The 18,757-nt window shown below is 38.0% G+C and overlaps 1 protein-coding gene across 1 annotated transcript; it reads right to left on the bottom strand.

Annotated features, from left to right (window-relative positions):
- Positions 1-4,374: 4,374 nt before the first annotated feature.
- Positions 4,375-9,076, bottom strand: LOC149808144 (uncharacterized). Its single transcript, XM_089950016.1, has 2 exons — positions 8,298-9,076; positions 4,375-5,026 (listed from the first exon to the last, which is right to left on the bottom strand). The coding sequence occupies exons 1-2, from the start codon at positions 8,956-8,958 to the stop codon at positions 4,800-4,802; spliced, it is 888 nt and encodes a 295-aa protein (XP_089806142.1). The 5' UTR covers positions 8,959-9,076; the 3' UTR covers positions 4,375-4,799.
- Between the last annotated feature and the right edge of the window lie 9,681 nt (positions 9,077-18,757).

Below are 18,757 nucleotides of genomic sequence, written 5' to 3'. Positions count from 1 at the left end.
GGGGAAGATAACATTTTATTTTGGCAAACATATTTTACATGTGTGACAGAGACATCATTGAAAACTAAGAGACCCTGTCCATCTAACACTCCATACCATATTTTATGAATAACTTGTCTGGTTATGACTATCATCTGTTCATCGAAAGCTTAGTTGAAAAAAATGATCCAGATAAAAAGTTAAAATCATACCGATCAATTCAAAGATTTCAAATATTTTTGAAGGTTGAACAGTTCGTTGGCTCACTGAACATACGGATAATCATCAACTTCATCGTTCATTAATTGGAACAACTTATATGCTAGTGGTATAAAAAAATTATTAAACCTTCAAAAGCAATCAATATATTTACGTATGCATGGAGTATATGTCCAACCTCAAATATTTAGACTGAATGTTTATTAATTAATTCAGTTGTTTTTGTAAATTTTTCATCACTGATGTATATAGCCATTTTTACTAAATGTTGTTCCATGAATCTAAAGCCATCTACAAACCTGGTTTTTCTTTATACTGCTATTTCTTTTCATTCGGGGCCCCGAGTGGCCGAGTGGTCTAAAGCACTCACCGTTTCTGATCACTGCCATCTCACCTCTGTCTGCGTGGGTTCGAGTCCAAGGCTCGGTTAGCGTGGGTACGTTGGAAAGCCTGCCAGTAGCTTCTCGTGGGTCGTTGGTTCTTCCCTGGGTTTTCCAGGGTTCTTCCTTCACCAGTTATACTGGCCGCCATGTATAGCCTATCTTGTGCTGAAAAATTGCGTTAAATCCTAGAACAACAACAACAACAACACTTTCTTTTCCTTCTCTCCTGAACCTATCAACTATGAAATCTGGGTCAAAGCAGTTATTTACATACTATCTCATACACCACTCTACACAATTCTCATTAAAAGTTTATTTCTTTTCTTCTTTTCTTCTGTTTGAGACTGTATGTGATTTCCCCCTTCATTTTATCTGGAATAACGTGGTTATCTGCAAAGAAAGTCTCCATTGCTGTTTTGTCCTTACTGTAAAACGCATCCTAAACTGTGCATTCTGTCTGAAAAATTTGATTACAAACTTGCAGTTTTGTTCAATCATCCAAGCAGATATTTCAAGAAGTCTGCCATTCAGCTAGTTAGGTAAACAAAATTTAAATGAACAAATGGTGATGTCTTAATATAATTCTTTCAAAAAAAGTTGATACACGAATCATTAGAGACATTGGTGTATAATTAGACGATAGCGTTTTGTCTTCTTTCTTATAAATCTGCATGCAATGAGCTATCGTTCACTGTGTGGGGAACATAATGGCTTCCACTGCTTTATTGCTTAATATTTGCAGGGGCACGGACAATTTTTCAAATGCGTCTTTTTAGCACTTTATGACAATTTTGATTGGGTCCAGCGGTTTTTGTTTAGATCAAGACTGTTACATTTATGATTTCTTATTTATATATAATTATGTTAGAAATACTAGTCTGATTTCTAACTTCAAAATGTTTAGCCTTATTTATTATGTCTTCAACAGCTATGTTTTTAAATATGACTCCCTTCCAAATATTTGTTCGTGCCGACCTTCCTTACAATGATATTCATACATCATGCATCAACTCGGAATGGACTGTATAAATATGAACTATAACTCAGCGTGTCAATAATACAACTACAACTCGGAATGAGCTGTATAAATGAAATATGACTCCACGTGTCAATAATACAACTACAACTCGGAATAGGCTGTAACACTATGAAATATGACTCCACCTGTCAGGAATACAACTACAACTCGGAATGAGCTGTATATATATATATATATCAACTATGACTCAGCGTGTCAATAATACAACTACAACTCGGAATGTCTGTAACGCTATGAAATATGACTCGACGCAGAGGCGTAGCTATGATATTTTGCGCCCGGGGACGAACTATAAAATTGGCGCCCCAGCCCCCTCCCCGTTTAATCACATTTTTGAATATTACCCTTGTTTACTTATTATAATGTAACGTTGTAAGCCTCATTTTGGCGCCCCTGTACCTTGGCGCCCGGGGACATATGTACCCCCCTGCCCCCTCCTAGCTACGCCTCTGACTCAACGTATCAATAATACAACTAAAACTCGGAATGGCTGTATAACTGTATGAAATATGACTTCACGTGTCTATAATACAACTACAACTCGGAATGAGCTGTATAACTATGAAATATGACTCCACGTGTCAATAATACAACTACAACTCGAAATAGGCTGTAACACTATGAAATATGACTCCACCTGTCAGGAATACAACTACAACTCGGAATGAGCTGTATGACTCAACGTGTCAATAATACAACTACAACTCGGAATGGGCTGTACAACTATTTCCATAAGATAGCGCCAGTACTTAAATACCATAGAAAACTAATGACCACTCAAACACCAAATACAGGAACTATTTTCCTACTCTATCCCTGGGTCAGTCGAATCACGATTAGAAACCTGATTTCACCTGTATCACTCCATCATATTTACCATCATAGTAATAAAAAGGCGTCTCCATATAATAGAACAATATCTTCTACATTATTCCACTTTACAAAATATCAGCTACTATCACAAATAGATCACATAGAGATCAATCAACAACTTTAGATTTACATAGGCTTATGCCCGCTTATACGGCTCTGACCTGAATCCATTACGAAACTAAACCATGCCCTCATGAAATCTCATCAACACTGTACTCTGTGACGTGTAACCCTATATATTGGCTAATTACTCGGGCTGAGGAACATTTCCCCAAGAACGACTTCCCATAACCAAACAACTAATCACTAATATCTAATAAATCTATCAAATGGACACGTAAATACAAATGGCACATACCTTAGATTTATTACAGGAGCTACACATTGGCGGATCGATGAGATATTTCAGTGTTTCGATTCTGTGAATTTCACTGAATGTAGCAGCAAGCTACTGCATCCAATCAAAATCAAGTTGTTTAAATTTTAACACTGTTCCTACATGATCTAGACAAGGGTAGCACACAAATGAAATTAACTGATAAATAAACAATTTTCCATTGCCGATCTGTGTTTGTACAAAGATCCTTCCGTTAAATACATATGTAATGGCTTTTCTCTGGTACGTTGTCAGACGTTCGATGTTTAACACACAAAATATCCTTTTTTGAAGTCAATTGCCTCTACCATTCTCGTCCAATGTACAATGCACTGCTGTTACACGTCATTAGTTAGTTGGAATCGGGTCACAATTAATACTTCCAGTTCAGTACCCACGAATGTAGTTCTAGTCTATTTTTAGAACATTTTTTCCTCTCTCTCATTTTGGTGGTGTTAGAAGAGTTTTATTTATGCATTTTTGGTAGGGATTTAACTGTTTATTCTAGATAATATGAGCTCAGGGTGTTGTTGTCTGTGTGTATTTCGGCGACAGTGCATGGTGAGTAATAAGGCCTTGGTGATGATCCGGAAGTGAAATCTGTGCTCTGTTTACATGCTGCTATGTTGACAGTCCAGTATCTCAAAAAAGAGCAGGTCAACCTTTGACAAGAACTTCACCGTGAAGTCATCTTTTGAAGGTATTTTAGATTAACATATGATTTGCATTGATTGTCACACAGTGGAAAGGTCAGTACTGAGAAACAAATGTAGAGAACATATAGTAAGATTAATTGTGTTCTATGTCCAGTTGGCATTACATACTAAGGAAGGCAACTCATGATATTCGATTGATGTCGCAAGTACAAAGCACCAAACTATTGGATCGATCCCCCAAGATGTATATAAGTTAACGAATCGAAGCCTTGGATGACCAAAAAGGCCTGTCGACTAACAGAGGAACTACAGGACACATGTTTTCCATGAATATATCACACCCATATTGACACTTTTTAACAGATTACAGTCTAATTCCTTTAGTCGCGTTATATTAACTGTGATGTCTCTTTTCCGGAAAGATTCCTGTTCGGACACAAGCAAGTGGGCACTTTTTCAAGATCAGTTGACATACATTTCAGTTTATTGAAATGCGATGGTAGCCGAGGATTGCCGCAGTCGGTATATGAGACTTAATTTTTTTTAACGAAAGAAAGCTATCTAATCGCGTTCGTTTTTATTCGTTTTGTTAAAGTGACATACCCCAAATTTCAGCCGACTTCGGCATTTCTCGGCCGCCAATGCATTTCGAGAAACTGATATACTGAGTGGTGCCACATCGAGGTCATTTACTATCTTTGCTATTCAATAACTAATGTAAGATTTCGGTTCCCAGTTAAAGTTTATTAAACCGTACCCATGGTGACAAATTGCAAACATTCTTGATTAAAAAAGCAGCAATCATATGGTTGATATATATCTTTTTAATAATGCAAAAGAAAACGTCGACACAATTAAAAGCATTACAAAATAACAAACTCGAACTTTGCTACAAAGCATTATTTAAATCATTTTCATGGCAGTAATCTCGTAATCATACCGAAGCTAATAATGAGCGGTGCTGACATGGCTTTGATTGTTTATCACATTTTTGTTTTACATTTTTCAGTCCTAAATTTTTTTATTTCCCATTCACCTGACATATGTTTTCGAAGTACTCCAAAATTATTCCAAAGATTATTCTAAAGGATAAAAATAATAGTAATATGAATATATTGAACCATCCTCTGCTCAAGATGGCATCAATTCAATCTATTCTTCAGCCGAGATTTTCTACTTACTGAAGAATTTGCTCCTGACAATGTAAAAAAGTACTTTTTGAATAAATACAGAAAACAAAAATATTCCGCGCTTCGAAATTGAGAACTATCATCTTAGCCTCTAAGGAGATTCCTGATGCTGACAGACCTCAGATAGTTTGCCACGACTGAGGGCGGGAGATCCCTAGTTCTGATATAGACGCTGAACATGATGGCGATGTCTGGGTGGGTGTCCAGATCCCGATAGTATCCACCAATGTCCAACAGACCCCCAGGGTCATCTACGTGGTCCACCTGCTTCGCTGTGAACGTCTGGTTCAATATGAGGTAAAACTCCTCTCCTACAGAAAAGCAGGAAATAATTGCATCAGTGACCACAAGAATCTTTTAAAAAATCAACAAATTGAAGGTGGGGTATCTTTTTAATAGTTGGCGAAAGGAGATCCTTGACAAATGTTAATTTTGGATTGGTTTCAAAAGACATTCTTAATATGCACAATACTAACATTTAATTTAAAAATACACACCATCTCACGTAAAAAAAAAGAAAACCAGCAGCAAAATCAAGCAAACAAACAAAACGATAGTAACCTGAGTGTCCAAAAATATCCTCAGACGTTGCTGTAGGAGTAAACATCTATTTGATAGTTTGGTGATTTCTACTCCAACCCCCTATGTAGTTCACCACATATGCTGCGACAGAAACGACAGACAATATTTCGATTTTAACCTTTCTCAAATCCGATTAAAATTAATGGGTATTACGCACACTTTGAGTAAACAGACAGAAAATCTATTGCCTTCGTGCCCTTTCGAGGAAAGTCAGGGCCCTTAATAAATTTTGCCCCCCCCCAAAAAAAAATGATCTGAACGGGTCCTGTCTCCACTGTACTTTAGAAATGCAGCTTTCAGAATTCTGACAGAGACTCAGATTGTTCTACACACATTGACGCTCTTCAGCCAAACTTCCAAAATCGAAAATCTGATGGGCTGATGAATTTGCGATTAGGGCAATAACACAGGTCACCAGAATATGACCCGTTAATGGTCCCTGTCAGATCTTCACGTAGAAAAGTGGAGATTTAATTGTAATCAGATTGATCTTATCTCCTTCCATCGCCCTATTGTACCATATGAATAAAAGTAGTTCCGAATATACTTCTCACTGACGGTGAATTACGTCCCGGATTGCAACTCCTGATGTAGAAGTATTCATGCGGTCGTCCAAGGGCGCTCAACATATATTACGTACTTCTGACAGAGTGACAGATTGACGTGAAATTGTTTTGCATATTCAACATGGTACGAACATTGTCATACCTCTGTGCTACTTTGATATAATGTGGCTGAAATTTCTTTGCATATTTTACTTGTGCAAATTGTACAAGCTCAAAGCACACAGCTGACCATCTTCGCTAGCAAAGGTTCCGATGTGTAAACCCTATCTACACCTTGGCGGATGGAACAGATATTTAAGTGCTTTATCCTAACGACATCTATTGGAGTTCATGAACTGTTTCCCATAGTATATAATCCAATTAACCAATAGCACGTAGCAAAACTGTAATGCATGTCGGCCGAGGCGAAAGGATACTTTGTAAGTGTAACATCGAATACTAAGTACCAAAGCCATTTACAGGTGTATCTGAGGGAAAGGATGTATTTGTACAAACACGAACCGACAGTTGAAAATTTATTATTTATCAGTTCATTTCAACTGTGTGCTCCCCTTGTATCAATCATGTAGGAACAGAGTTAAAATTTGAACAGCCTGCTTTTTATTGGATGCGATAGACCCGAAGCACTGAACTATCTGTTCGATCTGCCGAGGTGTAGATAGGGTCACCATATCGAAACCTTAACTAGCGAAGATAACAGCTGTGAGAGCTGACTAAAATGCATGCAACCATGTGCTCCAAAAATCAGCGTACTTTAGCAGTTATGTAAATAGCTAAAAGGAATTTTGCCAGAGTGTGCAATAACAACTTTTGAAAGTACAATGAAAAAATTAAAAATATATAAAAAAGTATAAAAACGTTATCGGCTCTCTTTTATTTTTACAACTATTTATCACTGAATTCCATGAAGTGAAACTTACCAAATAGAACTTACAGTTTTGCACTTATCAAGTAAGGCCAATCTGTTTGTTTTTATAACACACGTTACACCCATCAATCGTACTCCAAACTAAATAGAATTAAAAGCTATTTTAACAATATCTAACATATACAGGGTCTTTTTTAAATAACCAGGATAACCAATGACAAAAATATGGGAAATTCTTTTCTTTATAATTCCAACCCAATGCAAAATACGAAAAATGTAGAGCTCCACCCAAAATAATATATACGGGTAAAGGTATATATATATATATATATATATATATATATATATATATATATATATATATATATATATATATATATATATATATATATATATATATATATATATATATATATATATATATATGTGTGTGTATATGTATATATATATATATATATATATATATATATATATATATATATATATATATATATATATATATATATATATATATATATATAATAACTATATCAAGACACAAACATGTAAACCCCACATGTAAACCCCACCCCTATGACTTGAGCTTTTGCTTCGCCACTGCATCATAGCCAATTGATTTGATCCAGATTTTAGACTATACATAATTAAAAGTGAAAGAATTAGGAAAATAGGCATTGGAATCAAATAATCCAAAGCATATTGTTGAATACAAGCTACATATAAAATTTATAACACATTTTGATGCTCGACTTGCGGACATTATCAGTAACAACTCAAAACAGCATTATTCTTGAAAGAATTGTCTCTTTTAAGATATCAAGATATTCATAAAAAAAATACTGCCAGCATTAAATCAAAATTAGTATTTTGCCAATAGTAAGTGAAAATTCGGATCATGCCAAATATTAAATGATTATCCGAATCCTGCCAATATGAAATGAAAATTCGGATCCTGACAATATTAAGTGAAGATTTGGATCCTGACAATATTAAGTGAAAATCCGAATCCTGCCAATATGAAATGAAGATTCGGATCCTGCCAAGAGCAAGTGAAGATTCGGATCCTGCCAATATGATATGAAAATTCGGAGTTAATTTACACAGATAAGGAGAACATATACTTATTATACGATATTTGTGTACAATATCACCCATTGAAATAATATTCACTAACCATCAGTACGTTAGTCTGATTTTAGAGTGAGAATCAAAATGACAGCACTTTAAGAACAAGAGTTTAAAATAAATTAATATCTACTTTAGTTGAATAAAAAAAGCATCTGGACCTGATAACACTGGCAATATTTTCCCAGCTTGGTCTGAGTATTATACATCCACAGTTAGTTTCCCATACTTTGTTGCAGAATACCGGTTCTGACAATCGCGAAACTAACCGAACACACACATTTTTAAAAAATAAGCCTACACTAAAGATTTAGAAATATCAATTATACATTCAAACCAAACCAATCAAAATGTTTCTTGTATACTGGGCATGAATTAAAAATTGTACATCATCGATTAGATTTAAATTCAACTGTTCTTTATTAGAAAATAAAATGTTACCTTGCATAATTACTGAAGGAGTCTGGTGATCCACGATGACTGTCGTGATTCTCAGAGGCCTACACTTGCGCCTTTTTTTCATGTACAGACCTCCGTGGTTTTCTTGAATTGTGATGTAACATTTGTTAACCAGTTCCTCGTCCTTCTTCATGGTTATATCAATGTAACGGATCTTCTTTGTCAGAATCCCTACCTCTGGGAAACGTTGGAATTGCCTATTTTGCTGGTCGTTAGGACGAAGGTATACTCGAAGGGTCTTTCCAAAATAATGCTTCAGCCAATGAGGACTCAAATCGACTGTTCCAGCCTTGGCAATATAGTAATTATGTTCAAGATGCTGATAAAGATTTTTCTCTACAATGTTCATGGAATATATTTTAGGGAATAGGTGGAGAACATCGGGATGGCATTCAAGCCTCTTGCAGCCCGGCAAGAAAGGACTCTTCCAGTAACAGTAGGTTTCGGCATGCTCTGGCGGAATGCGGGAAGGTTTATAGGGTTTCTCACAGATTTGATGAAGTTGAAGCCTTTGTAGCCTCCCCCTTTGTACAAGTTCCTCGCGTATTAGCTCCGGGGCAGCAAGAACCCGCCATTGAACCTCGCCATCGGTGTTTTCAACGTGTCTTTCTCGAACAGCACACTTTTGCAGCGCAGGACCCATCGCTAGAATATGTTAGCAAAGTACTTAACACTATATCGCGTCTAGACATATGTGGGCAAGGATATAGGTGATACTTATAAACGATTCTAACGTGACGTCATGCATCTGTTTCGTCGTCAGCTAGACTAATAACGTGTTGCTTACTGGCGCAAAAGTCACAACTTGCCGTGAACCAGGCTACTCCTTCAATCTGTGTACTAAAGGGTTTCATTAATACTGGCCGCCATGCATAGCCTATCGTGTGCTGAAAAGTGGCGTTAAACCCCACAAAAACAACAACAACAACAACTAATGGGTTTAATTAGTATCGTGCCTCTTTGCGCCGGCAACAAGTTTTTCTTTTCTTTAATTTTCGTTTATTAGTACCTTTCAGTATCCTTTCAAACAGTTCATCTTGTTCTGCTTAGTTTTCATTTTGTAACTGAGTAATGAAAAACAAAATGATAAAGAAAGTTAAAGGCGTAAAAATTATTAAATTTGTTGGGGTTTTTTAGCATAAGAAAATTAGTATATCATTTGTCAAGACTTATATGAAAATTTTAAAATTATAAAGAAGGTATAACATGTAATAATAATAGTAATAATAATAATAACAACAACAACAACTTAGTACAGCGCCTAATCTTTAAAAGCTCTAAGCACTTTACAATATTCGATAACACATAAAAACATACTACGACAAGATTGCAAAAAAAACAAACACCACACAATTTACAATATAAAAACATCCTGACAATAATTAAGGAAGTAAACATTATTAAGTCTGTTCGTGCAGTGGAAAAATGTGAGTTTAAAGAGCGCTCTTGAAAAAGATTACAGTGTCCTCGTATCTACTGTATATGGGTAGTTCTTTCCTCGTAGCTGGATCCTGGTAAGCAAAAGAACGTTGTCCGTATAACTTCGTTTCAACAGTGAGAACAATGATAATGCTAGCTTAGGAATAGGAGCGTAAGTTTCTAAAAGGGGTCTGTATAGGGGTGATGTCAGAGAGGTATATTGGTATGGAGCCAATAAACTAAATTTAGCATAATGAACAGATTTTGTATTTGATACTGGATAAAACAAGTAGCCAGTGAAGGTTAATAGTAAATGGGGCTACTTTAGCGACAATGGAAATTAGCATTACAAGACCCCCCCTGAGCCACTATAGCGGCAACATTTTTTAAAATCACCCTGGGCCACTACAGCGACAAGACACAAGGTTGGATTTTGTATAGGGACAATAGAAATGGAACAGATGTGGTGACCTCACAATACTGGAGATTGGTAACAATGTAGCTAGGGGCTCACCTCAATAGGGCGGAACACTGGCAACAATGTTGTTAGTGGCTGACGTGAATACGCGCTACCTTAGGTAGAGACAAATACAGTAGAGATTTATACATATATAACACATAGACTTAGATTTATGAACGACAATCTATCACACAAACAACTATACAACCGACTAAAAGAATTAGGCAAGAAAGCAAATATTTTCTAGGCATATGAGTGGTCCTTGGATTTCTTTAATTTTCATACAAACCCAAAATATACTATCCACACATAGGTAAGAGGAAAAAAAAATATACTGTACACACAAACGTACGCGAACGCATACAAACGCAATATCTACTATCCGCACAAACGTACGCGAACGTACGCGAACGCATACAAACCCCAAATATTATATAACCATAAACGTACGCGAACGCATAAAAACGCAATATATACTATCCACACAAACGTACGCGAACGCATACTAACTCCAAATATACTACCCACACACGGGAAAAGGGGAAAAAACAAACCCAAAATATACTATCCACACATGGGAAAAAAAAACAACAAATATATTATCCACACAAACGTACGCGAATGCATACAAACATACACACACACACACACACACACACACACGCACATACACACACACCACAGAGGGAAGAAGAAAAAACTAACCCAAAATATAATATCCACACAGAGGAAAGAGGGGAAGAAAAAAACCCAAATATATTATCCACACACGGAAAGAGACCCGCACCCAGTATACTATCCACACACGGAAAGAAGAAAAAACAAACAAGTATACTATCCACACAAACGAACCCGAGCGCATACAAACACACTCTACTATCCACACAAACGTACGCGAACGCATACAAACAAACACAAGCACAAACACACACACACACAGACACACACGCCACAAAGGGAAGAAGAAAAACACAAACAAACCCAAAATATAATATCCACACTGAGGGAAGAGTAAAAAACAAACCCCAAATATATTATACAAACACAATATCTAGTATCACCCCTCCATTACACCACTATACAATCCATTAGATCATAATCACTATCCAAACGCCTTGTGTTAGCTTAAAATGTAAGAGAATGCGATAAAATCTCACAAAATAGACTATCCCATACGTTACCAAAAGTACTATGTAAAAAAATGCTATTATCTATTTATAGTCACCACCGGTAGGAAATTCCTTTCGAAAAACCTAGTATTTGTTTTCAGCTACAACTTGTCGGAAATTCAAATGGAAAAACCCACTATCTATTTATAGTCACAACTTGTGTGACGATCTTGTTTGAAAACTTTGGTATCTATTTATAGCTACAACTTGTGGAAATTCCTATGGAAAACCCCAATTCTATAGTTCTTCAGTGACGTCACTGTACTGGAAACTAGTGGAATAATGGCAACAGTGTTGCAAGTGGTTGACCTGAATACGTGCTATCTTAGGTAAACACATGTATGACACTTAAAAAAATTGTTTTAGGCAAGAAAGCAAATTTTTTCGAGGCAATGGAGCGGCCCTGAAAGGGGCCGCTGGTTTTTATGTTAACATCATTCCGTAAACACAGAAGGCATTGCATAGGTCTTCTTCTCTTCCTCAAACTTTTTCTGACTTCTGGACCGTAGATAAGGACTCGCTTCAGACAGCCTTGTCTCTCCACATAAATTCTTCCTTTCCAAACGCTCGTATCGGTGATCTGGACGGTTGTCCATGATGATTTCACATACGGTCTTCAGAATGCCCGTTCGGAACAGCATCGACGATACGAAGGTAGATGATTCAACGTTGGACCACATCTTGTGACGAGAACAGGTGAAGCGAAATTAATGAACCGCGATTATTTATAGTGGAAGAGCGGATCGAAACGGATAGAGTTTTTTCATCAATCCTAACACGCGTTAAAAAATTCAGTCAGTGTGGAGTCTGTCTTCCAATCTGAAGAGAGCTGCATGTGACGTCACATTCCCTATATATGTGCTCAGTGAATCAATGCATCAAAGTTTTCAAACATGACGGAAACTAAGAATACGATGAATTCGGGTGCACTGGCCGTGGAGACGAGAAGCGATGGCATGACAGCGGCTACCAAAGTCAACACAGTCTTACTTCCAGAAGAGACCGATTTTAATTGGGATTTAGTGGATTTTCTCTCTTCGCAAGAATTTGTTCCAGTACCAGCACCTTCACCACCTTCTCTTTCTTTACCACAAGTCGAGGATTTTAAAAAAGACAGAAAGAAGAATTGGAGAAATTGTTGCATAAAGAAGCAGAACGAGCTTTTCTCCATCAACAGCGAGAGGAAAAGAAGAAGAGGCAAGAAGAAGCAAACGACAGGAAGAATAAGAAGCAACAGAGAAGAAACAAGGTCTAAGAGAGAAGAAGGACAGTGAAAGTCAACCGGTGACGGTACTCTTAGATATTTTGGCAGAGTTAAGGAGTCTGAAACAAATCTATCAGTCTTCTTTATTACTACCCAAGAGAAAAAGACCTTACCGAGCCAAACAGCCCGACCCTGTTACTACACCTGAGATACCAACCCTAGTGATTTCTACCAAATCATCAACGACAGGAGCAAGTCCAGAAGTAGGCCTTGACCGTGGCAAAAACTTATGGCAGTTAAAATTGATTGCTTCCCGTTCCTGTTTTTTTTATATATTATTTTATAAAAACAAACACCCAACGGTTTTTTTCAGGGCCATCCACCTCGCTTGAAAAAAGATAGTGTTCATTTTGCCAAAATCAATTTAAACTCAAAATCCCTTTTTGCCCATGATGTATGTGTGTGAGTGAGTTCTTGAGTATAGGTTCTTATTATGATTATAAAAATCAAAACCGAAAGACACTTACATTTTCTGTCTGGTCTATTCTGTTACAAATTTCACAATCGAATTCACAACACAACACTTTAAAGAGTTCAAATACTTCTTCTTGTCTTTTTTCACTCTCTCTGTTTTTTTTTTTAATTTATTCACTTTCACAGGTTTTTCCTCCTCTTCTTCCTCACTTTCGTCTCGTTTTCGTTTCTTCTCTTTTGTTCTCGTTCTGGACGTGTCGGGGTTCTTCCTTTTGGGAGGTTACCTCTTCTTTTTTCCCTTTTCATAACCCTCTCTCTTCCTTTTACTCCTGCTTTTTTTAGGGCATTCCGAAGACCAATGTCCTTTCTCTTGACATTGACAACAAGTATCTTGAATTTTTCTCTTATGACGACTGTCTTGCTTTCTTGACGGTCTGGACACTCTGTAGCCCAATGCCCTTTCTTCTTACATATATAGCAAGTATCTTGACTTTTATCTCGAAAGGAGGGGGAGTAGTCCGTCGGCTTGTCTGAAGAAAACTTTCGTATGACACCTCGCAAGACTCTGATCAGAAGTTCGATCTGTGTGGGCTCTTCCATGGTTCTGGTCGGTTTGAGAGTGAAATTTGACTTTTTGCAGTCAAGATGAAACGATCGCATCATTTCGTGGAGAGAGGAGAAGAAAGTAAGAGGCAGAAATGTGATTTATCGCCTCGCACAGTAGCGTAAGTTATGGCTCAAATTCATGCCAGCCATTTTGAAGATGACATGAGTGAGTCCGAATCCAGGTCCAGAGGGAGACGGAAAAGCGCTCCTCTAGAAAATTTGGAACTACAGCATACACGTCCACGGTGAAGTTTAAAGATTCCATGTCTGACGTACCGCTGGAGAAAGCAGAGGGGTTTTTATTACCGATGTGAGAGATTCTTTGTTAACCACACTGAAACGGCAATGTGAAGCCAAAGAAGACGATCTCTTGGGACTTTCCATTCATCACGACAGTCTGAAGTCACCCGTTTGGATCGAGTTTAGCAGCTCATCAGAATTAACACCTTCCAAAGTCATCGACAAGATTCAACACGTGCAACAATCCAACGACAAGTTTTACATCACCGATGGAAAAGCGACACTGTTCATGACCCACGTGTCTCTTCCCCAAGGGGTAGGACGCAAAAAGGTGTTATTGATGGACGACCTTCAGGCGCCAAAAAGAGCCTCGTCCGAATTAACAACCCTCAAGACCAAATGTGTTTAGCCCGTGCCTTCGTGGTGGGACGAACGTATGCCGACAAGAACGACACGGCAGAATGGAAAAGAGCCTGGGACAACGCTCGGCCCGAGCCAATCAACGAAGAGAAGCAGAACTCATGTAACAGCAAGCGGGACTATCGAAAGACACACCCTGTGGCATTCTGAAATGCAAAAATTGCAAGACGTCTTGGCTCCACGCTACACCTTGAAAGTGCACCCTCAAGAAGTGCGTGGACCTCTGTTGTTTCGAGGCAAAGATTTCAAAGATGGAAAATAAATTCACGTCTATTATCACAATGAACATTTCGATGCCATTACCAGTATCACTGGATTCCTGTGAGATATATATATATATATATATATATATATATATATATATATATATATATATATATATATATATATATATATATATATATATATATATATATATATATATATATATATATGTGAGAAATGTAACTATGGCTATAACAATCGAGAGCAACACAAACATTGTGGATCGAAATACTCAGGCTGTTTGGTTTTTAAACCCTGTCTTGACGAAGGACAGGAACGAGTTCATTGCCCTTCTTGTCAGAGCATTTTTCTTAGTCCAAACTGTTACCAAAAGCATCCGAAGACGCAAGGTTCACAGAAGAAAAGTGCTTGTCAACTGCTGCAATTGTGCCCTACTTGTGGACAAGGCATTCATACCAATAGTGCAAATGCACACGCTTGTCGAGTAAATAAACGATGTCCCAATTGTCGCCAAATCGAGGATTTGGAACACGAATGCTTCATTCAAAAATACCATTCCAAACATCAAGAGGAAGACGATGACCAGAAGAGGAAAGGGAATTTCAACTTTTTCGATTTTGAATGCATGCAAGAGACTGGCATTCACATTCTTAATTTCCGCGTGGCTCGCCGAGCTTGCGAGAAGTTCATCCAAAAGCCTATCTTTAGTCATTTCCCCCACTGCAGCAAGATTTCTGGAGGACGCGGAAAAATCTTTCGGGGACCTAACACGCTAGCCGATTTCGCCCAATGGATCTTAGACACCATCGACGAGATGTGGAGCCAGGAGTACATCGAACATTACGGAGATTGTCATCGCCATGCCACGGTGATGGCTCACAATTTCTCGGGATACGATGGACATTTTTTTTGAGATACTATACGGAACAAAGTACCGAACATCCTAAAGTGACTTTGAACGGAGCCAAAACCATTTCCATGCAAGTGGACCGAGTGCAGTTTAAGGATTCAATGAGTTACTTGGCCATGCCTTTGAGTCGAATGCCTAAAACGTTTGGAATGACAGAAATAGCCTAAGATTATTTTTCCGCACTTTTTCAATACCGAAGCCAATCAACACGCCGTTCTACCCGATTTGCCTGAAGATCACTACTATGACCACGACAAAATGCGCACCGAACAACGAGAAGCTTTCTACGCTTGGTACCAAATTCGCGAATCAGACCCCTTCGACTTTCAGGAAGAAATGTTAAAGTAGAGTCGTTCTGACGTGGACATTTTACGGCGTTGCTGTAGAAAATTTCGAGAATTATTCATGGAATACGGAGTGATCGATCCTTTGAAAGAAGCCTGCACCATTGCCAAAGCATGTTCTTTAGTATACCGCTAACTATTTATGCCCGAAAACACCCTGGCTGTAATCAGCCCTCAAACGACGGACTTTGTCAAACGTCGATAGTCGGTCAAAGCCCTTCGCTGGCTACAGTACTTGTGCGACAAGGAAGACAAATGGATTCAGCATGTCCGCAACGGGGGAGGCGAAAAAAAAAACATCGGACCGTATTCAATAGATGGCTGGGACTTAGAAAACCCTCAGATCTTGAACGAATTAAAGGTGCTTATTTCACAAATGTCACCTCTGCTACTCTCAAAATGACACTAAAAATCAGTTTTTATAACAAACCTAGGAAGACTTGTACGAGACCACTTGTCAGCGGTGCTTTAAGTTAGAACAGCTAGGATACCAAGTGGTGGAAATGTGGAAACACGAGTACGATCGCCGTTTGAAAACCGATCCCGAGTTCAAACGCATCGTGGAAAGTTATAAGCTGGTGGACCCTCTGGACCCGCGGGATAGTTTGAACGGAGGACGGACGAATGCCACCTGTTTGCTGTACCATGCCGACGTGGAGAAAGGAGAAGAAATCAATACTTGGACGTGTGTTCATTGTATTCTTACGTGTGGAAACATCTCACTTTCCCGCAGGGCGCCCGCAATTGCTGACCGAACACATCGACATGGACAACATTCGACAATACGAAGGATTAATTAAATGCAAAGTCTTGCCTCTCACGGACTTGTACCATCCCGATTTACCCCACCATTTTTGCGCGCAGTTCGTGTCATTTTGTGTTAGCATGTCATGTCTTTTTAAGCTTTAAGAGTTTTTCAGTCATATCGCTACGATGTCTGCAGTGTGACAGTTTATAGTGATGTCTAGCACTGGGGCATCATGACGCAGACATGTAGCATGATGTCCCACCCAGACACGTTATCCTGACACCAGGCCGACCAGTCCTAACACTAACCTCTTAATGCTGAGCGCCAAGCGAGGCATCTGTTGGTACCATTTTGTAAGTCTTTGGTATGACTCGGCCAGGGTTCGAACCCGAGACCTTCCGCATCTGAGGCGGACGCTCTAACCACTAAGCCACCGGAGAGAGAGAGAGAGAGAGAGAGAGAGAGAGAGAGAGAGAGAGAGAGAGAGAAAACGTGTGTACTAGTAGTGATAGCTGGTGTTAGTGAGCTAGCTGCATTTTCCGTTACAAATTAAATTATTGGAAACATGGTTTATAAATTAAAAAAAGTAATTGTTATTTCCAGATTCATATAATTCATAATGCATTTGATCATAACGTTGTCACGGCACATGAAGGACGTGCGAGACAAATTAACCACATCAAATGACATATGTAGAGCCGGTTTGGAAAATATGACATCACATCGAAAGTTGTTGGTCTATCCAAAATAACATTTAACGGAAATAAATAAACATATCATAATAGTATTTGTATATTTGTAATTTCTAAAGGCACATACCTATTCACGTATGCATATTTTTCATGTATAAAGGCACATTAAATATTGTAACGACGAAAGACACAACAGTAATTTTCGTTTCCTGAATACGAATAGTATTTCGTGTCATTGTCAGTCTATTTTAGCACGTATAAAAACAAACGCGTATGTCTGCACTTTTAACGCGCTATTTTTTGTACCTAGCACGCTAAATGCTGTTGTTTCTTCATTTTAGCGCGCTAAAATGAAAACTTGCACGTATGTTTTATTTTCATGCGCGATAGAAAAACTAGCGCGTTAATGTTTGTAATTTAGCGCTAGTTTTCATCTTAATGCCTTCAAGGCTCTTGATTTAATGCAAACTAGCACGCTAGAATGTAAACTAGCGCGCTAGTTTGCAATTTTCAAATCGTCCCAAAATGAGTCATACCACTAGATATCCGGAAAGATTGCCTTGCATGGGTACTCTTTGATTTAATGACACGACGGAAAAGTGACGACAGAGAGAGGTTTTTACAACGAATTTTTTTTTTAATTATTTTTTTAAATTTATTATTATTAACCCTGTAATAGTAATAGGTTGCTTTTACAACGAATTCAGGACCCGGTAGACTATTGTTGTAGAATTAACGGATATGACAGAATTGTTGAAGATGTTACAAAAACAGGAGGTATTGATTGAAAGTTATTTTCAATTTTATATATTTATGCATACCAGTAGTGAAAGGGGTCACCCTAGCGACAATGGGAATTAGCATTACAGAGACCCCTGGGTCACTCTAGCGACAATGGAAATTTAACATGGAGAAAAATCGTGGGTCACTCTAGCGACAAGGGGAATTAACATGGGAAAAAACCCTGGGTCACTCTAGCGACAAGGGAAATTGAACATGGGATTTTTTTTTTAAAATTTTTTTTAAAAAATTTTTTTAAAAAGGGGTAGGCAATTCAAAAGACTATCTCTTTTCGAGAAATATGGCTGGCCCTGAAAAGGGCCTTTGGGTTTTCTTCTTCTAATTTCTTCTTTTCCTCCACCAACTTCTTATTTTATCTCCAACACTCTTTCTCTTCTTTTTTTTCTCCTTCTCTTCTTTCTTCTCTTCCTCCTCTTCTTCTTTCTTCCTCTTCTCATTTTCCTCTTCTTTTTCAATTTTTTCGTTCCATGTTCTTATTCTTATCTTTTCCTCTTCATCCTCCTTCTCCTCCTTGATCTCTTTCATTACACCACTAATCTTGTCCTTTGCTTTCCTTAAATTGTTAATTTCCATCTTTACACGATGGGGACTATAGGAATAATGGTCTTCAACCAGTCTTAATAGCATCTGTTCCATTATTCCTAAATTGTCTAAAACGTCTTGCAAGGTTTGTAATTTGTCCATTTGGTTTGACGCCATCTTCTTTGTATTCTTTGCAGAATGGTTTGAA

Source organism: Sinohyriopsis cumingii, chromosome 1 (assembly GCF_028554795.1).
Source record: "Sinohyriopsis cumingii isolate HCF-2022 chromosome 1, ASM2855479v2, whole genome shotgun sequence".
Taxonomy (NCBI): domain Eukaryota; kingdom Metazoa; phylum Mollusca; class Bivalvia; order Unionida; family Unionidae; genus Sinohyriopsis; species Sinohyriopsis cumingii.
Note: the sequence above shows the minus strand (reverse complement) of the source record. Positions and strands in the feature narration are given on the sequence as shown.

Excerpts from the sequence above, each read along its gene's own strand:
- LOC149808144 (XM_089950016.1), bottom strand. The coding sequence starts at position 8,958 with ATGGGTCCTGCGCTGCAAAAGTGTGCTGTTCGAGAAAGACACGTTGAA. Across the intron at positions 5,027-8,297 it reads TCCTTCAGTAATTATGCAAG|GAGAGGAGTTTTACCTCATA; the intron begins GTAACATTTTAT and ends GCTTTTCTGTAG.